Here is a 22,825-nt window from a genome sequence, read left to right as displayed (position 1 = left end):
GCAGCCATGATACGGCAGCAAAGTTCCTTGATTATTACGCCTGAATGAGAGTATAGTTCCTAGCCATATCAGCCTAGAAAATCACAACTTTTTATTTTCTGTCGGTCTTAGTACACGATTTAACTACAGAAGAGTCAAGTTTTAAATAGGAAAAATATCAAACTCTCTTTGGTCATTTTTAAGCGCGATGCTAACGGTCTAATCAGATTCAATGAACTATGCTAAGCTATGCTAAAAATGGTACCGCCAGAACCGGAGATCGGCTGAATGGATTCGAAAACAGTAAAACTCAACTGTTTAACTCTAGGGGAGTTGGAAAATGAGCCTATTTTCAAAAAAAGTGGAGTGTTCCTTTAAGCAAAAAATTGACAAAAACAAACTCATTTGCATTCTCCTAATTCCATTCTTTTAACTCTCATAAAGTGAATATAATGTGTATATAGTATTATAATATTATTCAGAAACGCATTTAAAGTGCAGTCATAAGTACAAAGTCTAAAAGTTAGAGCATTATAAGAATTTATAATGATCTTAAAAATGTTGGCTTTAATGCTCATAATCATTTTTTCAGTCATCACCTCATCATGCTCAATCAAACCTTTTGAGGATTTACTAATCTATGCATTAATATTCCTTCATAGAATGGGACAAGGCTTATTTTACATAAAAGACTATTTAAGCATTGGAAACAGAATTTATTTCTGCATATTCAGTTGCAATTGCATAGAAAACCAATTGGACCAATTTAGCAAGGTCTCCATAAGAGCCTATTGTTTGTATATGTTATTTTGCTTGAAAGTAGATGATTTATAATGTTAGATCCAGAAAATAGCATTAATAATTTATGTACAAAGCTATCTGTACAAAAAGGTTTTTATATACCTGTCAAAAGTTTGGACACATTACACCTTTTTTATTATTATTTGAAAGAAGTTTCAAAAACTCAGCTTTGGCATCACAGAAATAAATTACATTTTAAAAGTTTTTTATTTGTAATAATATTTCACAATATTACTGCTTTTACTGTATTTTTGATTAAATAAATGCAGCCTTGGTGAGACAAAACCTTTCAAAAAGATGAAAAAATGGTAATGTTTCCAAACTTTTGATAGGTACTGTACAATGGCAAGTTATATAATAAGGAAGACCATGAAAATATAAGGACATCTTTATGTACAAGGACATGATCATATGTGCAAAAATAGGTTATGCTGAAATTTCCTCATAGGTTAAACAAGCTATTACAAGAAAAACAATGACAGTGGTAACCATCCTCTGTTATCATTTGACCCAATCACGCGTATATAAAGCCCCGATGTCTCAGATCACAGTTTTTCGGGAAAAAGTTTCATCCTTAGTTAGAGAACGTGGGTCTGCGGGATATTCGAATCACATTATATGTGTTGAGCCCTGGAGCGTCGAATCCAGGAGACACACCCTTCTTATCAAAAACATAAAAGTTAAAAAGCTGCCCATCTTGTGCTTCCAGGGACACGGATGCGGTGTTGACACGCAGCACACAGGGATATTCTTTCTCGAACACAACCCTGAAGACTCGGTCCACTAAGTAATTCAATTTTATGGTCCGGTACCGCTCAGGGATGAGATCCTCAATTTGAGGTCCAAACTGCTGCATGATCAAGACACCATCTGGCCCCGCTTTAATCTCGTAAAACGTGATGTTGCCGTAAGTGTAAAAGCCCACGTAGGCGGTAGGATTGGGGGGAGGAATAAGAACTCTCTTAGCCTCCCTGAAGGCCCTTTCCATGGCGGGAATGATATACGAGTAGGCCTTTGACACTATATCCTGGTTCTGCGGTCGCGTGCCCGCCATTAGCACCACCAAGCCCAGCTTAAGCCGAGGCACCAGAGAGAATGTAGCGGAATAGCCGTCCAGATCACCATCCTTGCGTAGCACCTCATATCCGATCTGTTCATTCACTTCCCACGGCGTTCCGGTACGATTGGCGAAGTAGTCTTTGTCGCAGCGGAACAGAGGGGTTAGCATAATTTTTAAGGTGTCAGGCTCCAATAGCTTGCGGTGATAGGCTCCCAGCAACATCATGGATAATTTAGCCATGTCAGCAGCCGTTGAATACATCTGGCCCGAGGGGCGGTACCACCCCAAGTCATAAAGAGGCGCCATTTGGCCACTGCCGTACACACCGACTGCCATTTGACTTTGGATACTAGGGCTGATGTCAAACCCTGTATCCTCCATTCCCAACCTGCCCAGAATGTTATCCGTGACCCATCGCTGGTAATTGATTCCCACAACTCTCTCAGAGAGGACATGGGCGAGCAAAGAGAAGGCCAAATTGCTGTAGTGACATCTAACAGAGAAAAGTAAAGAGAAGAGTATGTTATGTCTTCTTTCTTACCTCAAAGGCAAGTTATTAGGAGACAACAGAAAAGTTATTATCGTTGTCGTCATGGTTCATAACCTTTCCAAAAAAAAAAAGCAATTGAGAGGTACACCAAATGAGGTTCATTTAAAGTAGCTGACAGGAACAAATACGGTTACATAAACAAGCTAAATTAATGTGGCGGAACTTACTTGGTCCCTGGATCTGCGACAAGCACATCATCTTGCAGGAGGCTGATTGCAGCCTTGGTCTTCCCTTTCCACAGCAAGTTAGTTCCACGGAGTCTTCGGGGTAGACCTGCAAAAAATACAGCATGGAGAATAATGCTTAATTGTGTTGTTTTTTATGTCTTGTATGTAATGTAATTACTTGTAATAAAAGCAATTTGCTTCAATCATCTGAACATTTTCAGGAAAGGGAAATTCATCTTTTCTTAAAGGGGTCAAAACACTTTTAGAACATAAAACTTTCTCCACAGAAATGTGAAAAAGATCATGTATTGAAACTAAATATTAGTCATGTACACTGCGTGCATAATTATTATGCAAGCTGATTTTCTGATCATATTTTTATTCCCAGGCACATTTTAAGAAATTCCAAACTACACCAATCTTAATTTTTGTATTTAATAACTTATAAGTGATATAATGGTTCATGAAGGCTGGAAATGAAAAACGACTTGTATTGATGTGTGCACAATTATTAGGCAGGTTTCTTTTACAGATAAAATGAGCCAAAATGAGATTTAAGTCAGACTGAAAAGTCAAAAATTATTAAATACCCATGAAAAGGATGCAATACTAGAAATTGCAAAGTTAAAGCATGACCAATGAACAGCAAAATGCTCATTGGGTTTGGAATTGGTCAAACGTGCCTAGAAAAAATATATATATATGATCAGAAAATCAACTTGCATAATAATTATACAGGCAGTGTACATTAACTAATGAAAATTTAAATGAATAATAATTCAGAATATTCAGAGAAACTTGGCCTGCCCAGTCATGGTGAGGTGGGCCTCTTTCATTTATAATGCCCAAAGTATAATTTGTTTTTTTATGTGACATGCTAATCAGAGAAATAGTGCAGCCAACTAACAAAGATGAAACTTGCGTATGTCGACTGCCTGTGTTTATAGACACTATTTGAGTATACATGGAAAGGTTATGCGTTTGGTTGGTAAACATTATTTCACCAAGTACAACATGTCCGAGGATCAGCATCCTTGTTAAGAACATTCTAATCAACCAATCAGATTTGAGGGATATGTTTACAGTTAATGTCCATTTCCCTCTGATTTGAGAGATAGGTTATGGGTAGGGTTAGGTTTAGGCATAGTAGTCGGACTATGTTTTTTAGATGGGAATGTTGTCCCAGGATCAACAAAAGATGTTGATCCAGGAACGTCTTACTTGGAAAAATCGTGCACATGCTAAGTGTTCACATCAAAACTGAAGTATACCAAACACATGGTGAAAAAAAAAAAAAAAAAAAAAAAAAAAAAAAAAAATTAGGAAAAGGTTCTTGAAAAAAAAAAAAAATGTTGTTGACCTTTTTAGTTGATCATTAAAAATGCTTTTTCTAAATTAAAAATTAATTAAAAAATGTAATGAACCTTTATAATTTCCTGCATTTATTTGTTGTGTATTCTTGTCACATTTCTGCAGTAAATACTGTAAAGTTCTTGTGCTGAAAATAACTTAAATTTATATCAGCTTTTTTTATTTTATTTGCTTTTTTAAAATAGGACAATGCACATTAATTAACACATGAAACAAGTCTCCTATGTAAATGTGCCAGATTTAGGCATTCTTGTTCATTTTCATCTGCAGTCCCTGTAGATGCAGTCCCTACAGTTTTCATCTAATCATACACATCAAATAGGCGAAGGCGTATTTGGCTGGTTGCTACAGGTAAATTACTTTCATTTCTGTGAAACTGCAATAAATGAGATTCGTTTTCAATTCTGAGCTCTTGCGTTTGTTCCACTAAATTGTCCATGTTTACCACCAGCAATTGAGGCCAAACAGTGAGCCCACCACTGAGTTCAAAGAAACATTCATTTTGACCTTCTGCTATGGGTATTAAATGCTGTGATCAGAGACTGTTATTCCAACTCTCAGTGATTGTGCAACCATGGAATTGCTTCTTGACACAAGATTGGAAGCTGGAAACTTACCAGAAAGCTGGCTGGCCATTCTCCTTAATGTTACCGAGGACGATCTGATTTGAACCTCACCACTGTCAAGGAATATCAGTCCATCAGTGACGTATTTCAGCTCAGAGTCTCTGCTTTTTCCCAGGGGGTTTTTAATGGTGAAGTTGTCCACATACTTCTCCAGGGGGTCATCCAAGGAGCCCACCTTGCCATCTTCCCACAATCGATACAGCATCAGGGTGGGAAAGATCTTGGATATACTGGCAATCCTACAGAAGGGGTGATCACACAGCAGATTCTTTATTCAAATGTGACCAAAATAAGATTTATTATTATTTATGAAAAAAGTCAAGCTATGAGAAAACAACATCGGCTTTTGCATTGGTGCAGGAAGCAATGACATGTAATTATTAATCACGAAAAAGCAATCAAATGGTTAGATGTCAAGTGAAGTATTGCCATTTTGAACATTGAAGGATGTCATCATAAAAAACAAAAAAACTAGCTGTCACGTAAAGGAAGTGTAAACCTGTTCTGACTCACAGGAGGCATATTTCAATAAAAATGTCATAATTCCAAAAGCAATCATATTATGCCTTGTTGGCTTTACTCAAAATTCCTGACTTGTTTAGTTGTTTGCATTGTGTGCCATTGATTGACTGGCCAACCCAGAGTGCGTCAGACCTCGATACTGAGACTGACCTTGAGTAGTTTATGAGCTCAATCTCAGCCTTTTGAACTATGAAACTTAAATCTCTTAACAGTATGCCCTCATAAATCCTACATACGTCTCATCCATGTGAGTGAAACACAGTTCAAAACACCTTACAACTCACAGATGGATTATATAGTATTTGTGAACACCCTTGACTCGGAAAATGTCATAAACCAATCTACAATCCATTACAATAGATTGAGTTTTGTTGTTGAGTTGTGTACAAGATGACCTTTACAGCTAGAACTGGAGAGAAACAGCTCAGTAGCATTAGAAATCAGAGGAAGTGCCTATATATTTTTAAGATTTGATGAAACCAGCAGCCTCATCATTAGTATTCAAGACCATACCTCAGGACCTTTAGAAATAATCTTTGGCCTAAACACAGCACAGCAATACAGTCTATGGATAGGTTTTATAATCAAAAAAGAAATATGATGTGACAGCAAATATAGATATATGCCTTTGTACATAAACTATATAAATGTGGTCTTGGTGGTTCAAATAGAAAAAAGGTCTATTATTATGAACCATGGAGTAGAAAGAAGTTCCTTTTGAATATATAATTCATACTGTGATAGCATGATACTGATTGGCAGAACACGCTCAGTCCTTAGTCATAATCCTGGAAATAATCATAAATAACACATGAATTATTAATTATGCAAGTATTTCACTAATTGTGCACAAAGAATTATTTGGGTTTTCTCATGGATTACTCTCCTTCTCCTTTACCAGGTCTATAGCGCTTTGAAAAAACATGCATTCAGAAGAAAATCAAGGGTATGAAATATTCAAAAGGATCAAAATGTTACATTCCTTGCTTTATTCTGCAAAAAGGAAAAGTAGTGCTGGTATTCATCTGGTTCTTTTTCAAAATCAGAATGAGAATGTGCTTTAATGCCAAGTGTGTTTTCACACGCAAGGAATTTGTCTTGGTGAAAGGAGCTTCCAGTGCAGAAAAAAGTATAGACGTACAAAGGGATAAAGCAGTAAAAATGAATATAACGCACAAGTGGATATGTGCCTGCATCATTAGTTTCATTAGTATTAGTAAAACACAACACAAAATCAATTCATTTGTTTTACTGACACAAACACTGATTGAGTTCATGACTTTCAACAGAGGAAACAAGCTTGCTTTTGTCCACTTTGAAAGTGCAACAATATTAAGCTGTTGTGCTTGCAATGACAGCTTCACTCACAAATTAGAAGTGAGCAACTTGGAATTAGTTTCAGACTGATTAAATCAATCTATGCATATCATTGGCCTCTAAATGCGTGCTTCTTCAGTGAAAAAGAACAGCGTAGTTCTTAGGCAATGATGCTTGAATGATTGCAGCTATATGGGTCCGAATCAAGGATCCTCAAGAGCAGGGGAAAAAAGCACACAGACACTTAATTGGTAATTATGATAATGTCACCCCTCTCCATGCCTGACTCCTTCATATGAGGATGATCCGTGTACTGCAGAGGAAAGTTTATCATATCTCCTGTCAACCATGAGCGAGTATTTTGAATGCAATGCCTAAAATAAGTAATACATAAACATGTATTTTTTAAAAAGATATAACACATAAATATACATTCAATGAAATATATTATATAATAACATAAGATGTACCTGTAAATGGTGTATTCATTTGGTGGTGCAGAGTTGGGATCACTACCATTTCTCTTGCCAAAGTTCCCTGTCCACAGCACTGTGTCATTGTAAGTAACAATAGCTGACAATGAGGGCAGACTGATGGGGTTGATGCTATTGCGCAGCAGTGCGTCAACCTAGACGAATGACAATACATTATTAAATTAATTTATACGGCAGAAATGGTTTGTTGAAATACACAACCGTTCAAAAGTTTGGGGTCAGTAAGGTTTTTTAATGCTTATGCTCACCAATGCTGCATTTATTTGATCAAAATAAACAGTGATATTGTGAAATATTATTCCAATTTAAAATATTTTAAAACATTTTAAATTAAATTAAATTAAATTAACTGTTCTGTTTTAATATTTTTTTAAATGTAATTTATTCTTGCAATGTCAAAGTTGAATTTTCAATAGCCATTACTCCAGTTTTCAGTCATATGGTCCTTCAGAAATCGTATTTAATATGCTAATTTGCTGCCGAATAAACATTTCTTATTATTATCAATGTTGAAAACAGTTGTGCTTCTTAATATTTTTTTTTCCAAGATCCTTTAAATAATTGAAAGTTCAGGAGAAATAGTAAAAAAAAAGAAAAAAAGAAAAAAAAGTAATCTTTTGTAACATTATAAATTTCTTTACTGTCACGTTTGATCATTACATATTCCTTGCTGAATAGAAGTATTAATTTCTTTTAAAAAAACAAAACAAAAATCTTACTGAACCCAAACATTTGAACGGTAGTATATATTCTCAGTACTGACAAGTATAAGCAATTCCCTGAAATCTCACTGTGGCTATTAAAATAATGCTCTGTTTGCAATGCTGACCATGTTCAAGCTCAAACTGGTGCGCAACGTTTTGCTACGGTTTCCAGGTAGGACAACATGTTTCCTGGAAATGGTGTGCAACGGGGTTTGAGATACGTTTGATTTAAACGTTTGAGATATGTTTAAATGTCAGCCCAATCAGCAACAAAATGTACCATCATTTCCATTTAAAAAACGCTTTGCAACATTTTGTCGGGGTTGAACGCAGCCCAGACCTACGCAACAGATTCAGCTCAACCAATGGCATTTGAGATTTGGGGCGGGACTTTGTTTGACTGACCAATGACAGATGGGGGAAGTCTGTCAGGAAACCTGTTTGTAAACAGTCACTATTTTTGCGATTCCATTTGGTGGTGTTAGTGGCACAGAAATTACATACGTCAACTTTAAATACATTTTTAAAATATTGAGAGCATTGATTTTTTATTCAAAGCACGTATTCTATAAATCATCACTCTTAATGCCAGCTAAACTGCTGAATATTTTGTAATCTTGAATAAAATGAGCATTTTATAAGTATTGTGTGAAACTAAGCAAGGATAATTGTGTGGCTCTCTCTGTTTAATGCATACATTGATTGCCACAGCTGGCATTATAATTTCATTTCATGCAACATATTTTTAAGGTGCCAGTAAATTATTTTTACCTCCACTCTCAAGAGTAATGAAAGCGTTCCATGCTGTTAATGGTCACCGGTAAAGACTGAGGAACAGCATTTATAAGGTGGGCTAGCTCCAGCCAAGTGTTTTGCTCTAATGGTGTTTAAAGAGCGAGGGGGCATTTTGAAATCATGACATAATAAATATATAGTAAGTGGACTTGAGTTTTTGAATAAGGAGAAAGTAAATTAGCAGATCAGGCATGTATCTTAATCCTACACAGGACAAAATCATTGCAAAAAAATAAAAAAATAATGATGTTTGAGCAGTGTAGGGTTTAGTGTTCAATCTTCACATGCTTACTTTCTCAAGTGCCTCCTTCAAAGTGGGGATGGGGTGCTCCAGAGGTGTGGGCTCTGGGAAGCGAGGGCACATTCTCACAGATTTGGATCTTTCCCCGCCATTGTCATCTTAAAAATGGACACACAGTTATACAAATATATAAAAAGAAAGAAAAAAAAATTGTTAAATGTTCTCTGTTATTTTTATGTTGTGTTTCCAGTTTTCTGTGATAGTTTGTACAAACCCGATTCCAAAAAAGTTGGGACACTGTACAAATTGTGAATAAAAACAGAATGCAATGATGTGGAAGTTTCAAATTTCAATATTTTATTCAGAATACGACATAGACGACATATCAAATGTTTAAAGTGAGAAAATGTATCATTTTAAGGGAAAAATAAGTTGATTTTAAATTTCACGGCATCAACACATCTCAAAAAAGTTGGGAAAAGGTCATGTTTACCACTGTGTGGCATCCCCTCTTCTTTTTATAACAGTCTGCAAACATCTGGGGACTGAGGAGACAAGTTGCTCAAGTTTAGGAATAGGAATGTTGTCCCATTCTTGTCTAATACAGGCTTCTAGTTGCTCAACTGTCTTAGGTCTTCTTTGTCGCATCTTCCTCTTTATGATGCACCAAATGTTTTCTATGGGTGAAAGATCTGGACTGCAGGCTGGCCATTTCAGTACCCGGATCCTTCTTCTACGCAGCCATGATGTTGTAATTGATGCAGTATGTGGTCTGTCATTGTCATGTTGGAAAATGCAAGGTCTTCCCTGAAAGAGACGACATCTGGATGGGAGCATATGTTGTTCTAGAACTTGGGTATACCTTTCAGCATTGATGGTGCCTTTCCAGATGTGTAAGCTGCACATGCCACACGCACTCATGCAACCCCATACCATCAGAGATGCAGGCTCCTGAATGGAGCGCTGATAACAACTTGGGTTGTACTTGTCCTCCTTAGCCCATGTTGTGATTTCCATTACAGTAGCATTCCTGTATGTGATGCAGTGCCGTCTAAGGGCCCGAAGATCACGGGCATCCAGTATGGTTTTCCGGCCTTGACCCTTATGCACAGAGATTGTTCCAGATTCTCTGAATCTTTGGATGATATTATGCACTGTAGATGATGATAACTTCAAACTCTTTGCAGTTTTTCCTCTGAGAAACTCCTTTCTGATATTGCTCCACTATTTTTCGCCACAGCATTGGGGGAATTGGTGATCCTCAGCCCATCTTGACTTCTGAGAGACACTGCCACTCTGAGAGGCTCTTTTTATACCCAATCATGTTGCCAATTGGCCAATAAGTTGCAAATTGGTCCTCCAGCTGTTCCTTATATGTACATTTAACATTTAACCGGCCTCTTATTGCTACCTGTCCCAACTTTTTTGGAATGTGTAGATCTCATGAAATCCAAAATGAGCCAATATTTGGCATGACATTTCAAAATGTCTCACTTTCAACATTTGATATGTCATCTATATTCTATTGTGAATAAAATGTAAGTTTATGAGATTTGTAAATTATTGCATCCCTTTTTTATTCACAGTCTGTACAGTGTCCCAACTTTTTTGGAATCAGGTTTGTAGTTACTTTGTAGTCCTTTTATGTTATTGGTTTCCTTGACTGAATGCCCAGGTGTTTCTTGTTTCAGTGTTTCCTTTGTTCAGTGTCTGGTGTTGTCCATTGTGTGGATGTATAGCGTACGTTGTTTCAGTTCTGTTTTACCTGTCTTGCCCAGTGTCTGTATTTACTATGCATGGATTTTGTTATTTTGTTAATAAACTTCTATGTTGCACTTGAATCCTACTCTCCAGCTTTTCTGAAGACACACTGGCTGTGTCTCAATCAGCTCCCTAGTTCAGTAGTCATGGCACTGATCAGGGACTCGGCCATTTTGAGGGCTATATCAATCGCAAAATCTTTCCAGGGCACTGAAACATTCGCTCCCTAAAAATCCCACAAAGCACCGTGAAATGCTGTGATGCTGACAAATTTAATTTTTGTAGTATTTTATTTTTAATTTTAGACAAAATACAAAGAATTTTAACATTAGCCCTTCATAGAAAGGAGCTGTTTACACCGAAAAGAATGACAATTACTTTATTTAGATACAGTATTATTTTATTTTTTTTAATTTTTTTTATATTATTATAGTTTTAATTAATATTTTGAATTAGCTATTCAGTTTTATACATTCAGCTTTTAGTTTAATTTTTTAACATTACTATTCAGGTTTAATTTATTTTTATTTCAGTTTTAGCTTTATCTCAGTTTTAGTTTTCCAGTTAGTAATTTTAGTGTTTCAACTTAAACTTTAAAATTTCTAATTTCTAATTTCTGTTTTGTTTACATTTTTCACATAATATTAATATTTTATTTTAGCGTTATTTCAATCAACAAAATGTTTTTAATAGCTTTAGTTTTAGTTAACAATAATAACCATGTTTGATGCTCCCTGGACTATTGATAACCCAGCACACATAACGCCTGGTTAAACTGGAGTGTGGTTTAGTGAATTTGCCTCATTACGTAATGGCCTGTGGTCTGTAGATTAAGCAGCACAAAACTGCTTTAAATATGTAGCTCCACTGCACTTTCACCTAGAAAAGAAGACAGCCTTCCATCTTTAGCATTCTAAATCAATCCTCACTCACAGAGACAGCAGGTAATAGGATCTACTAATCACACCTTGTGTAACCTTTAAGACACCACATCTGACACCAAACCAGACATTTTTTATAGTTATAAATATTTAGTAGGAAGTATTTATATAAATGTGAAAGAGATTTCATTCTATCTTATTTAGTTGAAAAATTGAAAAGTGCAACTGAAGGCTTTCACGCAGAAGTCTTGATCATGACCCGTGCACAGCTCACTCACCTGTCACTAATTTGGGCAGCTGGTACTGCCAAATGAAGCAACCAGTCATAATGATGGACAGCAGCAAGAAAAAGACCAGGCCCAGTTGGGTCCATTTCACCTTCATCTTGCTGGTTTTGGTTAAACCGTCTATGGCAAGTGCTGGCGTTGGCTTTAAAAATGAATAGAAAAATTAATTAATTAAAGCTAGGAGATTTTTATGTATGTAACATTTTATATAGTTTTTGTCTATTTGATTAAAAATACAGTAAAACAGAAAATGATGATAATTATATTTTATTACAATTCTATTTTAACATATTTAAAAATGTAATTTGTTCCTGGGATGGCAAAGCTGAATTTTCAGCATCATTACTCCAGTCTTCGGTGTCACATGATCCTTCAGAAATCATTCCAATATGCTGATTTGGGGCTCAAGAAACATTTCTTCTTATCAATGTTGAAAACAGTTTTGCTGCTTATTATTTTTTGTGGAAACCATGATACACTATTATTTAACAGTTCAGTAAGAACCAACAAGGATGCATTAAATTGGATCAAGCTAAAGACAGTTATAATGTTACAAAAGATTTCTTTTTAAAATAAATGCTCTTCTTTTGAACTTTCTATCAATCAAAGAACTAAGAAAACATCTAACAGAGTTTCCACAAAAATATAAAGCAGCAAAAAAATTGTCAACATTGATGATAATAATAATAAGATTATAATATCTGAGCACTAAATCAGCATATTAGAATGTTTTCTGAAGGATCATGTGACTGAATACTGGAGTAATGGTTGCTGAAAATTCAGCTTTGCCATCACAGGAATGAATTACATTTTAAAACATATTCAAATAGAACACAGTTATTTTAAAATTATTTTAAAATGCTTAAAATGGAAGATGCGTTTTCCCAATGCAATCAATCAAAATTTCACAATAAATGAGAAAATGAAGCACAGTGTGCATCTGGGGATCCTCCATTCTTCATGCTGTGAGCCATTCAAAATGTTATAATTTATGATTGCAAGATAAAAAAACCAAACAATCAAAATTAAACTGACAAAGTTAGCCAAGGAGAACAAATTATGATGTAAATCCTGCAAGTAGTTGCTGACCAAGTATCTGTACAACAAGAATAAATAATATAAGGACACTCACCACACGTACAGCTCCATTTGTTCCACTGTGCTTATATATAGTTCTGTTTCAACTAGTTGTCCCTATCAGAAAGTGTGAAGATTTTGTATAGAATTCCTGCTCTTCTAAAGTGGAAAACCCCATTCCATGGTAATTACAACCGAGGTAGCAATGGGTAAACACAGACCTGACTTCTGCCATCTCCACACTGACTGTAGCATAATCCTAGCTGCCAGATTCCCTTTGACAATTAAATTTCCTCTCCCACCACAGCGCCTGACCTGACATTGTAATCCCAAGATTTACCCCTCTAAACCCCATCAGACCAGGGCGGTTCTTTATCTTAATCCCTGCAAAGCAATTCACTTGGCTGCTGTTTCCCGCTTTCAGCAATTGTGCGGTGTTCCCTGTTCCAAACTACCAGACTTCCCATGTAGTGAGAATCAAACTTCAAATCTCGTGAGATTTTATAATTTTTTTTGTCTCAAGACTACAGATGACAAGACATGAAGACTTCATCTTGCAAGAGCATTTAGTGCCATCAAGTTAACCGTCGTCAAGGAGACATGCCCCAGGGGAACGCAGGATAGGTTATATAAGGGACACAAGGATATACTGTTTTTGAATGCAGAACATTCGGGTCACATATCATCTACATTTAGCACTAGTCAAGTGACTCAGAGTCATCTTGTGGCAGATATTCTCAAACACAAATTTTATCAGGCCATTAGCAGGTGCTAAATCTACAGTACTGCACTCCACTCATCTAAAGACCCTGACATGTGATTGGACCAAGATGTGATTTGACCAAGTCCTGGATTTGGGGCTAAACATTGGGATTAACAGAAGCATCAGGGCTTGCCAGCAGAATGAAAGAAAGTACCATCACTTATAAATCCTCAACTGCGAGTATAGCACTGACATTTACAAATAAATAAACAAAAATCTGTTTACATATGGGCAATTTCTCTGAACAATAAAATGAGAAAATAAAATAAATTCTTTAATCCAAAATTACAAAATTTTGTGCATAAGTGGTGTAACATATCATTTGCATTGTTAAATAAAACAGAAAAGTATGTAAATTAAAGTGATCTGGTTGTTATATTCGTGTCATGTTTAACGGCACTGCCGTGTCTATTTACAACGTACGAGTGAGGTCATATAATTTGTATAATTTAGCCACCTTGTAAAATACTCACGAATTGGTGTGAGATTGTGTTGGCTGAGCTGACAGCTTCAGTAATTATAAAGGAAGCACTCTCTGTGTCACATACTCAATGTCTAATTTCATTTGCAATCTGAAGAAAAGTTTTTGTTTTTCATGAGACTTTCTGACTTTTCCTACATACTTAAAAAAAAGACAAAACAAAGAAAAAAATGATTTTTTCAATATTATATTAATGTTTGCTGATCACTATTCTGCTAGCTATAGTGGTAATTTAATGTCTTTTTCAATTTTAAAATAAAAGTTTTTGTTTTTCATTGTTAGTTTTCCTACATCTCAAAACTTTTGTTCATCACATTAAAAACAACATTGAAATTGGATAATAATCAGACTTTTGAGTTTTAAGTGCTGGAAAAAGTTTTGTGAAGTACTTGAAGGTTGTAATTATTAAACATTACAACCTTTTTTCTATGGGCAATTTCTCAATAAAACAAAATTATGTTTTTGTTTTTTAATAAAATTAAATAAAAAATAAATGCTTTCACCTAAAGGTACAAAAATATGACATTTGTCCTATGAGAAATTTCTCTTAACAATAAAATAATAAATAAAATAAAATGTTTTTATCCAAAGTTACAAAAAATGACAAACTTTGAAAAAATAAAATAAAGAACCCATTATTTTATTAGAGAAATTACAGGAGAAAAACAGCACCTGAACACTGCACTTAAATACGGTAGAGGGTAACAAGAGGATAGTCCTATGAGGTTTCCCATGTAAACCTTTCAGTGTCTGTTTTGGCACTCTCAAGTAATAACGTAAAGCATGAAAATTCATATTCTGAGGAATAATGAGAGAGACTGTGCAACTTGATCCCACTTGTGTAGCCTAACCTGCATCACAGCTAGTGAGTTTGAGTGAACCAAAAGGGACTGCTAATGGGATGACAGTGAAATACTATGAGCCTCACATGCACACTCGCATGAAAATATAAGTACAGATGGTCATGAACTAAACAATGATGCATCAAAGGATTAGTACGTAGCTTGTGACTCAACAAGAGAAGCCATAATCTAATTGTTTAGTCTTTGCTGTTTACTTTTTAGAGAAGGATTTGTGTTTGTATTCGGCCATGCACAATTTCTCTGCAGAGTAAAATATGTGTGGGCTGTGAAACTGAAATCTGTATGGAGATTACCTGGGGCTGGACTCCGTCCACAGATGTCTCCCTCAGGACCACCTTGCTCCCCGTCTCTCCCATATTTACTCTACCAAAGCGGAAAATACAAGACAATTCACTGGTTCTGTCAAATTACATGGAAAAAGAGGCATAGATCTCATTTCAGCTTAGGGTGGGAGAACAAACAGGAGGATTTCTGTATAGGCCAATGATTTGATGCTCATTTTTTTTGTCCTATCTATTATTTTATTCGAAAATACATAAAAATACAGTTTATTCATACAATGACATGAATACACCTCTTCTATGATGAGCATGTTAATTTCTAAATTAAAAATCATTTTGATATTTTTGGTGGGTCGTCTGGTTTAACTAATATGTAGAAACATGTAAACGAAATAAATAGAAATAAACAACCAATCAATCAACCAACAAACAACATTTGCAAAAATGTCATGCAGTGCAACTTTAGAGTGAATATAGTACTGACATTTACAAAAAACATTACTACCTTTGTCCTATGGGCAATTTCTCTAAAATACAATACAATAAAATAAATTAAAATCACAAAGGATGGGGAAGACACACATTCACATTAATAGTGCACTTTCCTATAAATGGTTTGCACGTGCTCCTCACTCACGTCTAGGTGTTATTCAGCTGAAAGCTTGTCATTTTTTTCACCATTCTTTCTATTATCTGCAGCTGCCACCTGTGAATAAATGCTTCTCTAGTGGGTCTTCTACTGTGTTCTACTCTGTTAACGCAACACAAGAAAGACATGCAGTACATCATCTCATCTATACGTGGCTCACATCTTTTGAACCTGGGCAGTCAATCGTGCCTTTTAGCCCTCAAGGATTCGCCACATCGCTCTTATATGGGCTCTGACTGTCTACACAGTCTATTGTGCTCAGGGAACAATAGCACATATCTGATGAGCCTTCACATCATGAGAGTTATATGTGAACGTCATCTATTAAAAAGTCTCACACTCAGGGTCCTGAGGGCTCAACATGCCCAGCGAAGGCCTGTTCTTTTCTCACATTCATATAAATTCAGGGTGAAATCTGAACAAAACCTGTTGTTCTGCAGATGAGTCATTGTCCTGAGAGGATAGCGTTTGGCCTAGCACATAAAAAAAGGACATTTTTCAGTGAATCACTGTTTTTCACAAGCTGAATCACGCAACACAACATGCACTGAAGTATTACTTAACATTTAACGGTAAACATGCTATTTTCAAACACATACAGCAATTAAAAAGGATGTGCTTCATCGCACCTCCATTTCCAATTAAAACCCAATGCTAATGACACTGGCATTAGAATGACACGATTTCAAAAACTGATACTGCATAGTAAATGGACCGGTGTTATTTTAGTCCCCAAGAGCTCATTATCTGTCTGTATGGCTCACAAAACGCCTTGTCACTGATGCATGCCTTTTTCAAAGAGGATGAATTCAATATGACATGAGGCTGGACAATAGCCTTACTATAACATGGTGGTCACAACAAGAGAGGTCTAAATTTAAAATGATTTACAAATGTGTTTCGTGAAAATAGACACACCAGGAAGTGTTTAATGACATGCTAATAATAAAATACAAGTGTCTTTCACATGGATGCTCCCCTTATGTAAATCTGCCCTGGGAAATGGGAATCCATATGCATCCTTTGTTTGGCTGAAACTAACAGTGCATGTACAGTTGTTTAAACGTAATTAAATGCAATATTAATGACTATATGTTCAGAATATTATACTATATTGCTGCAGTATTGTATACATTTTTGTGTAAAATAACAAAATGAGCTATTACTTGCCAAAATGAGCAGTATACAACAGAACACACTGCATATTTCATATTCTACACTTAATATTTCTTAGTTAAACCATTGTGGCAAGTAATTTCCACCAATTTTTAACCTCTTCCTTGACTTGTTTACAGTGCTCAGCGTCAATGAGTACACCCCCCTTTGAAAAGTAACATTTTCTCAATGAACACAAAAACTATTTCCAAAAAGTTTTATATAACATCTGTTTAACTTATAACATGAAAGTTAGGTTAATAATATAACTTAGTCTTAGAGAACAAAATTTTCAGTTTTACTCAAATTAGGGTGATGCAAAAATGAGGATGCCCCACTGAAAGTCTCTGGAGCAAAGCTAAATTTTAGACTACAATTGTCTAATTTAACAAGAATTCAAGCACAAGTGAGTCTAATTATTCATTACACAGGTGTCCAGCAGACAGATGACTATAAAAGGGTGCTAAAAACCCTTCCCATTTCATGCTGTCAGCAATGGCACCACATGGAAGAGAAATGTCACAAGACCTGAGAAAGAAAATAATTTCTTTACACCAGAAAGGTGAAGGCTACAAGAAGATCAGCAAAGCTTTACTTATCAGTCAGAAAACTGTCGCAAAAGTGGTACAAAAAAAAAAAAAAAAAAAAAAGATGGAACTGCAACCATCTCACAGAGACGCCCAGGTCGTCCACGGAAGTTAACACCTCAACAGGAGCGTCTTCTGATGAGAAGGGTTGAAGAAAATCGGCATGCAAGTTCACTGCAGTTATCTAAAGAAGTAGAAATCCAAACTGGGGTGACTATTTCCTGTGACAGCTGCAGCTGCATTTCATTGTAGGCATCATGAATTCACAGATGTACTGCTCTATACTGAAAGAGAAGATGCTACCATGCCCTTGGTCGTCGTGCACTTTTCCAACATGACAATGATCCTAAACACACATCTAAGGCCACTGTGGGATTTCTGAAGAAGACCAGAGGGGTGAAAGTGATTCAGTGGCTCCTGATCTGAACCCAACTGAACACCTATGGGGAATTCTGAAGAGACAAGTTGAGCATCACTCTCCATCCAGCATTCAGTCTCTAAAAGAGCTCATTTTTGAAGAATGGAAAAAGATAGATGCTGCAAAATGTCGCCAACTTGTTCATTCCATGCCTAGAAGACTCGGTGCTGTCATTAAAAATCATGGAGGCCATACAAAGTCCTATATGTAGTAGTTTTTGTTGTGGGGTGTACTCATTTTTGCGTCACCCTAATTTGAGTAAAACTGAAAAATGTGTAATCTAAGTTATATTATTATTAACCTTACTTTCAAGTTATAAGTTAAACAGATGTTATATTAAACTTAGTCTTGTCAACATTTTGGAAATTGTTTTTGTGTTCATTGAGATATTGATTATACTTTTCAAAGGGGGTGTACTCATTTACGCTTAGCACTGTAATCAATCCACAAAAAAATATGCTGTAAGCTTGTATTCTATTCCAAACATTATTACTTAATTTAAATGAAGTAATACTGACAGACACTGTTTCCCTCCTTGCTTGGCCATTTCGAATTATGCATTTGTAAATGCCTTTATGCAATTCTCTATGTAGAGCAGAGTTTCAGTGATGATGTGATTTGTGTTCCCTGTTCTTTCTTTCCATACAGATAAATCTGATGATCCAAATCTCACTCTGACTGATAATTTGAGCACCAGGGAAGCCTGTGCATGTGAAATATGAATACAAACTCGCCTCTTCATATCATTTTTTTCATAAACGGCCATTATTTTGGCACTGTTCCTGCAGGCTGACTCACAATATTATATTAACGCAGTCACAGAGCAACCAGCTTAATATATACAGCAGTGGCTCATATAAGAGGCCATCTGCCAGCTTCTCACTTCAGACATACTCCCTCATGGCCCACAGGCAGAATTTTGACAATTCTGGGATTCACATGCATTAACCATGCAATACTTTTATGAGCAAAAACGTTACCTTTTTCAACAGAAAAAAAACCAAAACATATACTTTATAGAAAAGTGATGCAAATAAACCCTTTTCAATGACAAATGCAATACTCAAAATTCATCCAGTTAGAAAGCATAAACCCAGGGTATTAGTGAGATTAAATATGATTTGCTGTTTCCTACTGGCTTCAGTAATGCTGGTCCACTATCTGGTCCACTTCTTCTGTATCACATTTTGTCCTGTCATTTACAAATTTTAACGGAGAAATAAGTAAAGCGTATGCTAAACAAATACTTAAAAGTTATAAAATATTCAGTGAAGAATATTCACTATTGCTACAATTTAAATGTAAAAATCTCTGAATATGCATTAAAATAAGTATGATCTGTCCTTATTTTATAAATACATCACAACATCAATATCTGTTATTTTTTTCCTCTCTGGAAATTAACTGCTATTGAAAATGGTACTTATGTCCATTAAATTAGAATAATTGTGTATAGCACAACTGACATCCTCACATTTTCTTCTATTGTAGCTGCATAAAAACAAACTGCAATAAATACATTTATTTTAACATGAACTTACCCCTAAGTGAGGTTTAGGAACACTCTTTTTCTTTGACGATGAAGGAATATTCACACTCCACGCTCTCCCGTGTTCAGCTAGCTTACTGTGTAGTCACGACAGATGTTGGTATCATGGCCATGGATAAATCCAGCTTGCATCAGACCCAAGATTCTGGATTATCTGCCATCTGCAACATCTGCCAACAATGGAGAAGAGGCAGCATAAAGATTGAGCTGTAGTGTTACACAGCAAAAGATGTCACTATATGGCCTAACAGCAATGCTGCTTCATTAGTATTTGGACACTTAAGCCAATTAGAAGTGTATTAAATGCACTGCATTAGTTGACAAAATTTCAAACCAAGACACAATCTATTTGTATCTAAAGCAATTACACCATATTAACAAGGTTCTCATATATCCAAGTCACTGAAAAATATTGGGTACAGTTCATTCACTTGACTTTGTTTTCCATTAGATAAAGATTTCATTTGTAATGTAAGTGGATTTATTGATTGTCTAACATGTACACGCAATATCTAGAGCAACAATGTAGTCTTCTTCTCAGTTTGAGCACACTGTATAAAAGGAAATAAACAGAAAATAGTGAAGACAAGAAAAATAAGGACTGCTGAGAACCTGTAAGTGCATCCCAGCTAGCTATGTTTTTTATAGCACAAGAGATCTTCAAAAAGCATTTAAGCTCCCTCTTTCTACACACTTGAACCATGACTATACATAAAACAAGATATTCAAGTTCACACAATCACTTTAACCTGCTGTTATAGACAGAATGATCACCTAAGCAGAGAGTTTGATGCATAACTTGATTCGAAGGCTTTGTGAAAATGAATTTCCACATATACAAACTGGGAAAAGCTATCAAGACAATAACCAGGCACATTATCCAAGGGGTGTCACATAGTTCTCCTGTATCCCTCATGTTCTGACTGTTCAATTCAATCATGATTTTCATCCCCAAGTCACATGGATGGGTTTATGCATTCCTATGACTGTCCTCATTGATTTAATCATGTTGCTAGGGAAGCAATGCTGAAAATATTAAGAGTGCTAGTGAATGATTTGACCGTCTGCCATCCACTCTGGGCTTTATTTTCCTCTCCTGGTTCATTTTACAGGTGGATAGAGATGAAAACAAATTATAATGAACATTGCATGCTCGTGTGAAAATGGCAATCAATCTTTGGACAAAGATACACAAAGGTGGTCAGCTGGGCTCTTTGTTCCAAAGTATTGACATGTAATGATGAGCAAATGCATTATTTGCAGCCAAATATGGCCATTTGTAATGAACTAAAAGAGAAGCTGGACTAATGGTCTGGTATTGTTAAAAGCATGTAAATGTAAAAGCAGATTCATGTGTGGTTGTGGCATTTTTTACATCTATTTGTAAGAGAAGAACTTTTCAAACCAAATGATGTTTTCTGCAAGTAATTATAAGATGCAATTAAAATGTAAGAACATGTTCACAGGGCTTCTGGATACTAAAAGCTCAAGAGACTGGTGAAAAGGCTTTATACCTTAGCATAAAAACATGGTCCTTTAACGACTGGAATTAAAGAGGCAACTGGGGGGCTGTCAGATTTAGAGTAGCAATGAGGAGGAAAAAAAGGGAATTGAACAAAAGCACCTTTGTAAATGAGAACAAAAATGCAATATTCAAATGAAGTATAGTTTGGATGTGTCCACATGATGCAGTAGGGAAGAAGAATCAGGTTATCTCAGGTAGAAGGCTAAACGTTCCATGTCATTGATGCACATTTTACAGTCTCGAATTTATACAAAAATTATGGAATGTCAGCCTCAGAGAGCACACTTGACCACCACAGCCCTTTCAATGACCATCTGATTCTTATAAAAATGGTTCCCACAGCTTAGCCTTGGCCTAGCCTTGGTTTGTTCATTGCAAGTTATTTATTTATTTCTCTCCACTACTTCCTTAAGGTGCAATATGTAATATTTTTGCAGTAAAATATCCAAAAACCATTAGGCCAGTGTTATATATTTTGTTCACCTGAGTACTTACAGTATCCCAAATGTTTCCAACTATTTGTAAATTGTGAGAAAATTGCAATTTTAACCAAGGCTCCGGGACGTGTGAGGAGTTGCCTGTCAATTGCATCATACGCGCGTTACCCTCGGTTTCCGGTTTTATTTTGTAGAAACCATGGAAACACCAAAGACGCTTTAATATATTACATGTTTTAATAGACAAGGGAACAACTGTTTTGATATATTTATAGACAGAAATCTAATTGTTGTTATATAGCTCAACACGTTTAGTGATTTATATGACATTCTAAAATCGATCAGCTTACTGCAGTGTGTAACAGTGTCTCAAAGCAGCCGCCAAGCGAACGCTCAGAATAACGTAATAACATCATTTTCAACACTCGAATGTATCTAATATGATAAACAGAGCTGCGTTACCTCATACTTGTGACCAGAAAAGCGGAAGCGGCGACTGTGTCATAATAAAAGTTTCGCTGCTCGTGAGGCGTGTGTTGTGCAATCGCTCCAGCGGCCTCGTTCAGCTCCCACAACACTTGGTCATGCTCTGCTTCATACTACAGTAACATTAATAATCGCATCCATGAACATGATTTCTTCCCGCGTCCTTTCCCTATTCTTTTGCATCGTCCGTTGAGGTGGAGACCACATGTCCCAAGATTACGCGCTCAAACTTGGCGTCATCAAGCTATGCCTTTGTTTTGAATAGGCTTCTAGCGACCTCTCAAAATTATTACATACTGCACTTTAACATCTTGAGTTTTTTCTTTGCCACCTTCACCCTTTGGTTGCTCACTGTGAGCTTTACGGCTTAAGACATTATGATTTTAAGTAAAGCTGCTTTGAAATGACAGATTGTTAAAAGCGCCATACAAATGATGAAAAAATGCCTGCTATAAAGTCATGAATGTGAACTGACAGATTTTTGTGACAGGCATCAAAAGTCTTTTCTAGTAGTTTTTTGTTGGCATAAATAGCAGACAATTTTGGATATTATAAATTAAATAATCTTAAAATATGCAAATTTAATAAACTGTTTAATGCAGTACAATTTGTGAGCTAGGCTATATAATATGTGTGTGTGTGTATATACATACATATATATATAAGAATGTTTTAACATTCTTATATATACAGTATAAGAAACTTAAGACACATTTTAAAATGTCGTGTAAATTACCGGCCAAAACGCATAAAAAGTTTTCCATATTAGGTGAAAATGGCGTTTTGTAAACGGCCCCTAATTCACGAACGCGGAACACGCACAAAAACAAGGAGGGAAGAGAGACACAGGTATTTATATTAATTAAAAATACATTTGACTTGCATTAAAGAGAGATATTAGATAATTAACGTTATATTGCAACATTCGTTATTTAAGTTCGTTTAGGCAGTCTATGTTCAACCAAATCAAAAGATGGCAGAGAAGTCTGTTGCACAAT

The 22,825-nt window shown here is 35.8% G+C and overlaps 1 protein-coding gene across 2 annotated transcripts; it reads right to left on the bottom strand.

The window, feature by feature from the left end:
• Nucleotides 1–1,354: 1,354 nt before the first annotated feature.
• Nucleotides 1,355–19,389, bottom strand: lactbl1b (lactamase, beta-like 1b). Of its 2 annotated transcripts, XM_067387252.1 has the most exons (8): nt 19,372–19,389; nt 15,034–15,103; nt 11,548–11,698; nt 8,679–8,785; nt 6,864–7,021; nt 4,546–4,793; nt 2,558–2,663; nt 1,355–2,333 (listed from the first exon to the last, which is right to left on the bottom strand). In XM_067387252.1, exons 2-8 carry the CDS (start codon nt 15,094–15,096, stop codon nt 1,355–1,357), a joined length of 1,812 nt encoding a protein of 603 aa, XP_067243353.1. In that variant the 5' UTR covers nt 15,097–15,103; nt 19,372–19,389. The 2 variants fall into 2 exon arrangements, with proteins under 2 accessions (XP_067243353.1, XP_067243351.1); XM_067387250.1 differs by lacking the exon at nt 19,372–19,389 and having other exon boundaries at nt 15,013–15,096.
• Nucleotides 19,390–22,825: the final 3,436 nt, after the last annotated feature.

The sequence above is a fragment of the Chanodichthys erythropterus genome, chromosome 6 (assembly GCF_024489055.1).
Source record: "Chanodichthys erythropterus isolate Z2021 chromosome 6, ASM2448905v1, whole genome shotgun sequence".
NCBI classification, from domain to species: Eukaryota; Metazoa; Chordata; class Actinopteri; order Cypriniformes; family Xenocyprididae; genus Chanodichthys; species Chanodichthys erythropterus.
Note: the sequence above shows the minus strand (reverse complement) of the source record. Positions and strands in the feature narration are given on the sequence as shown.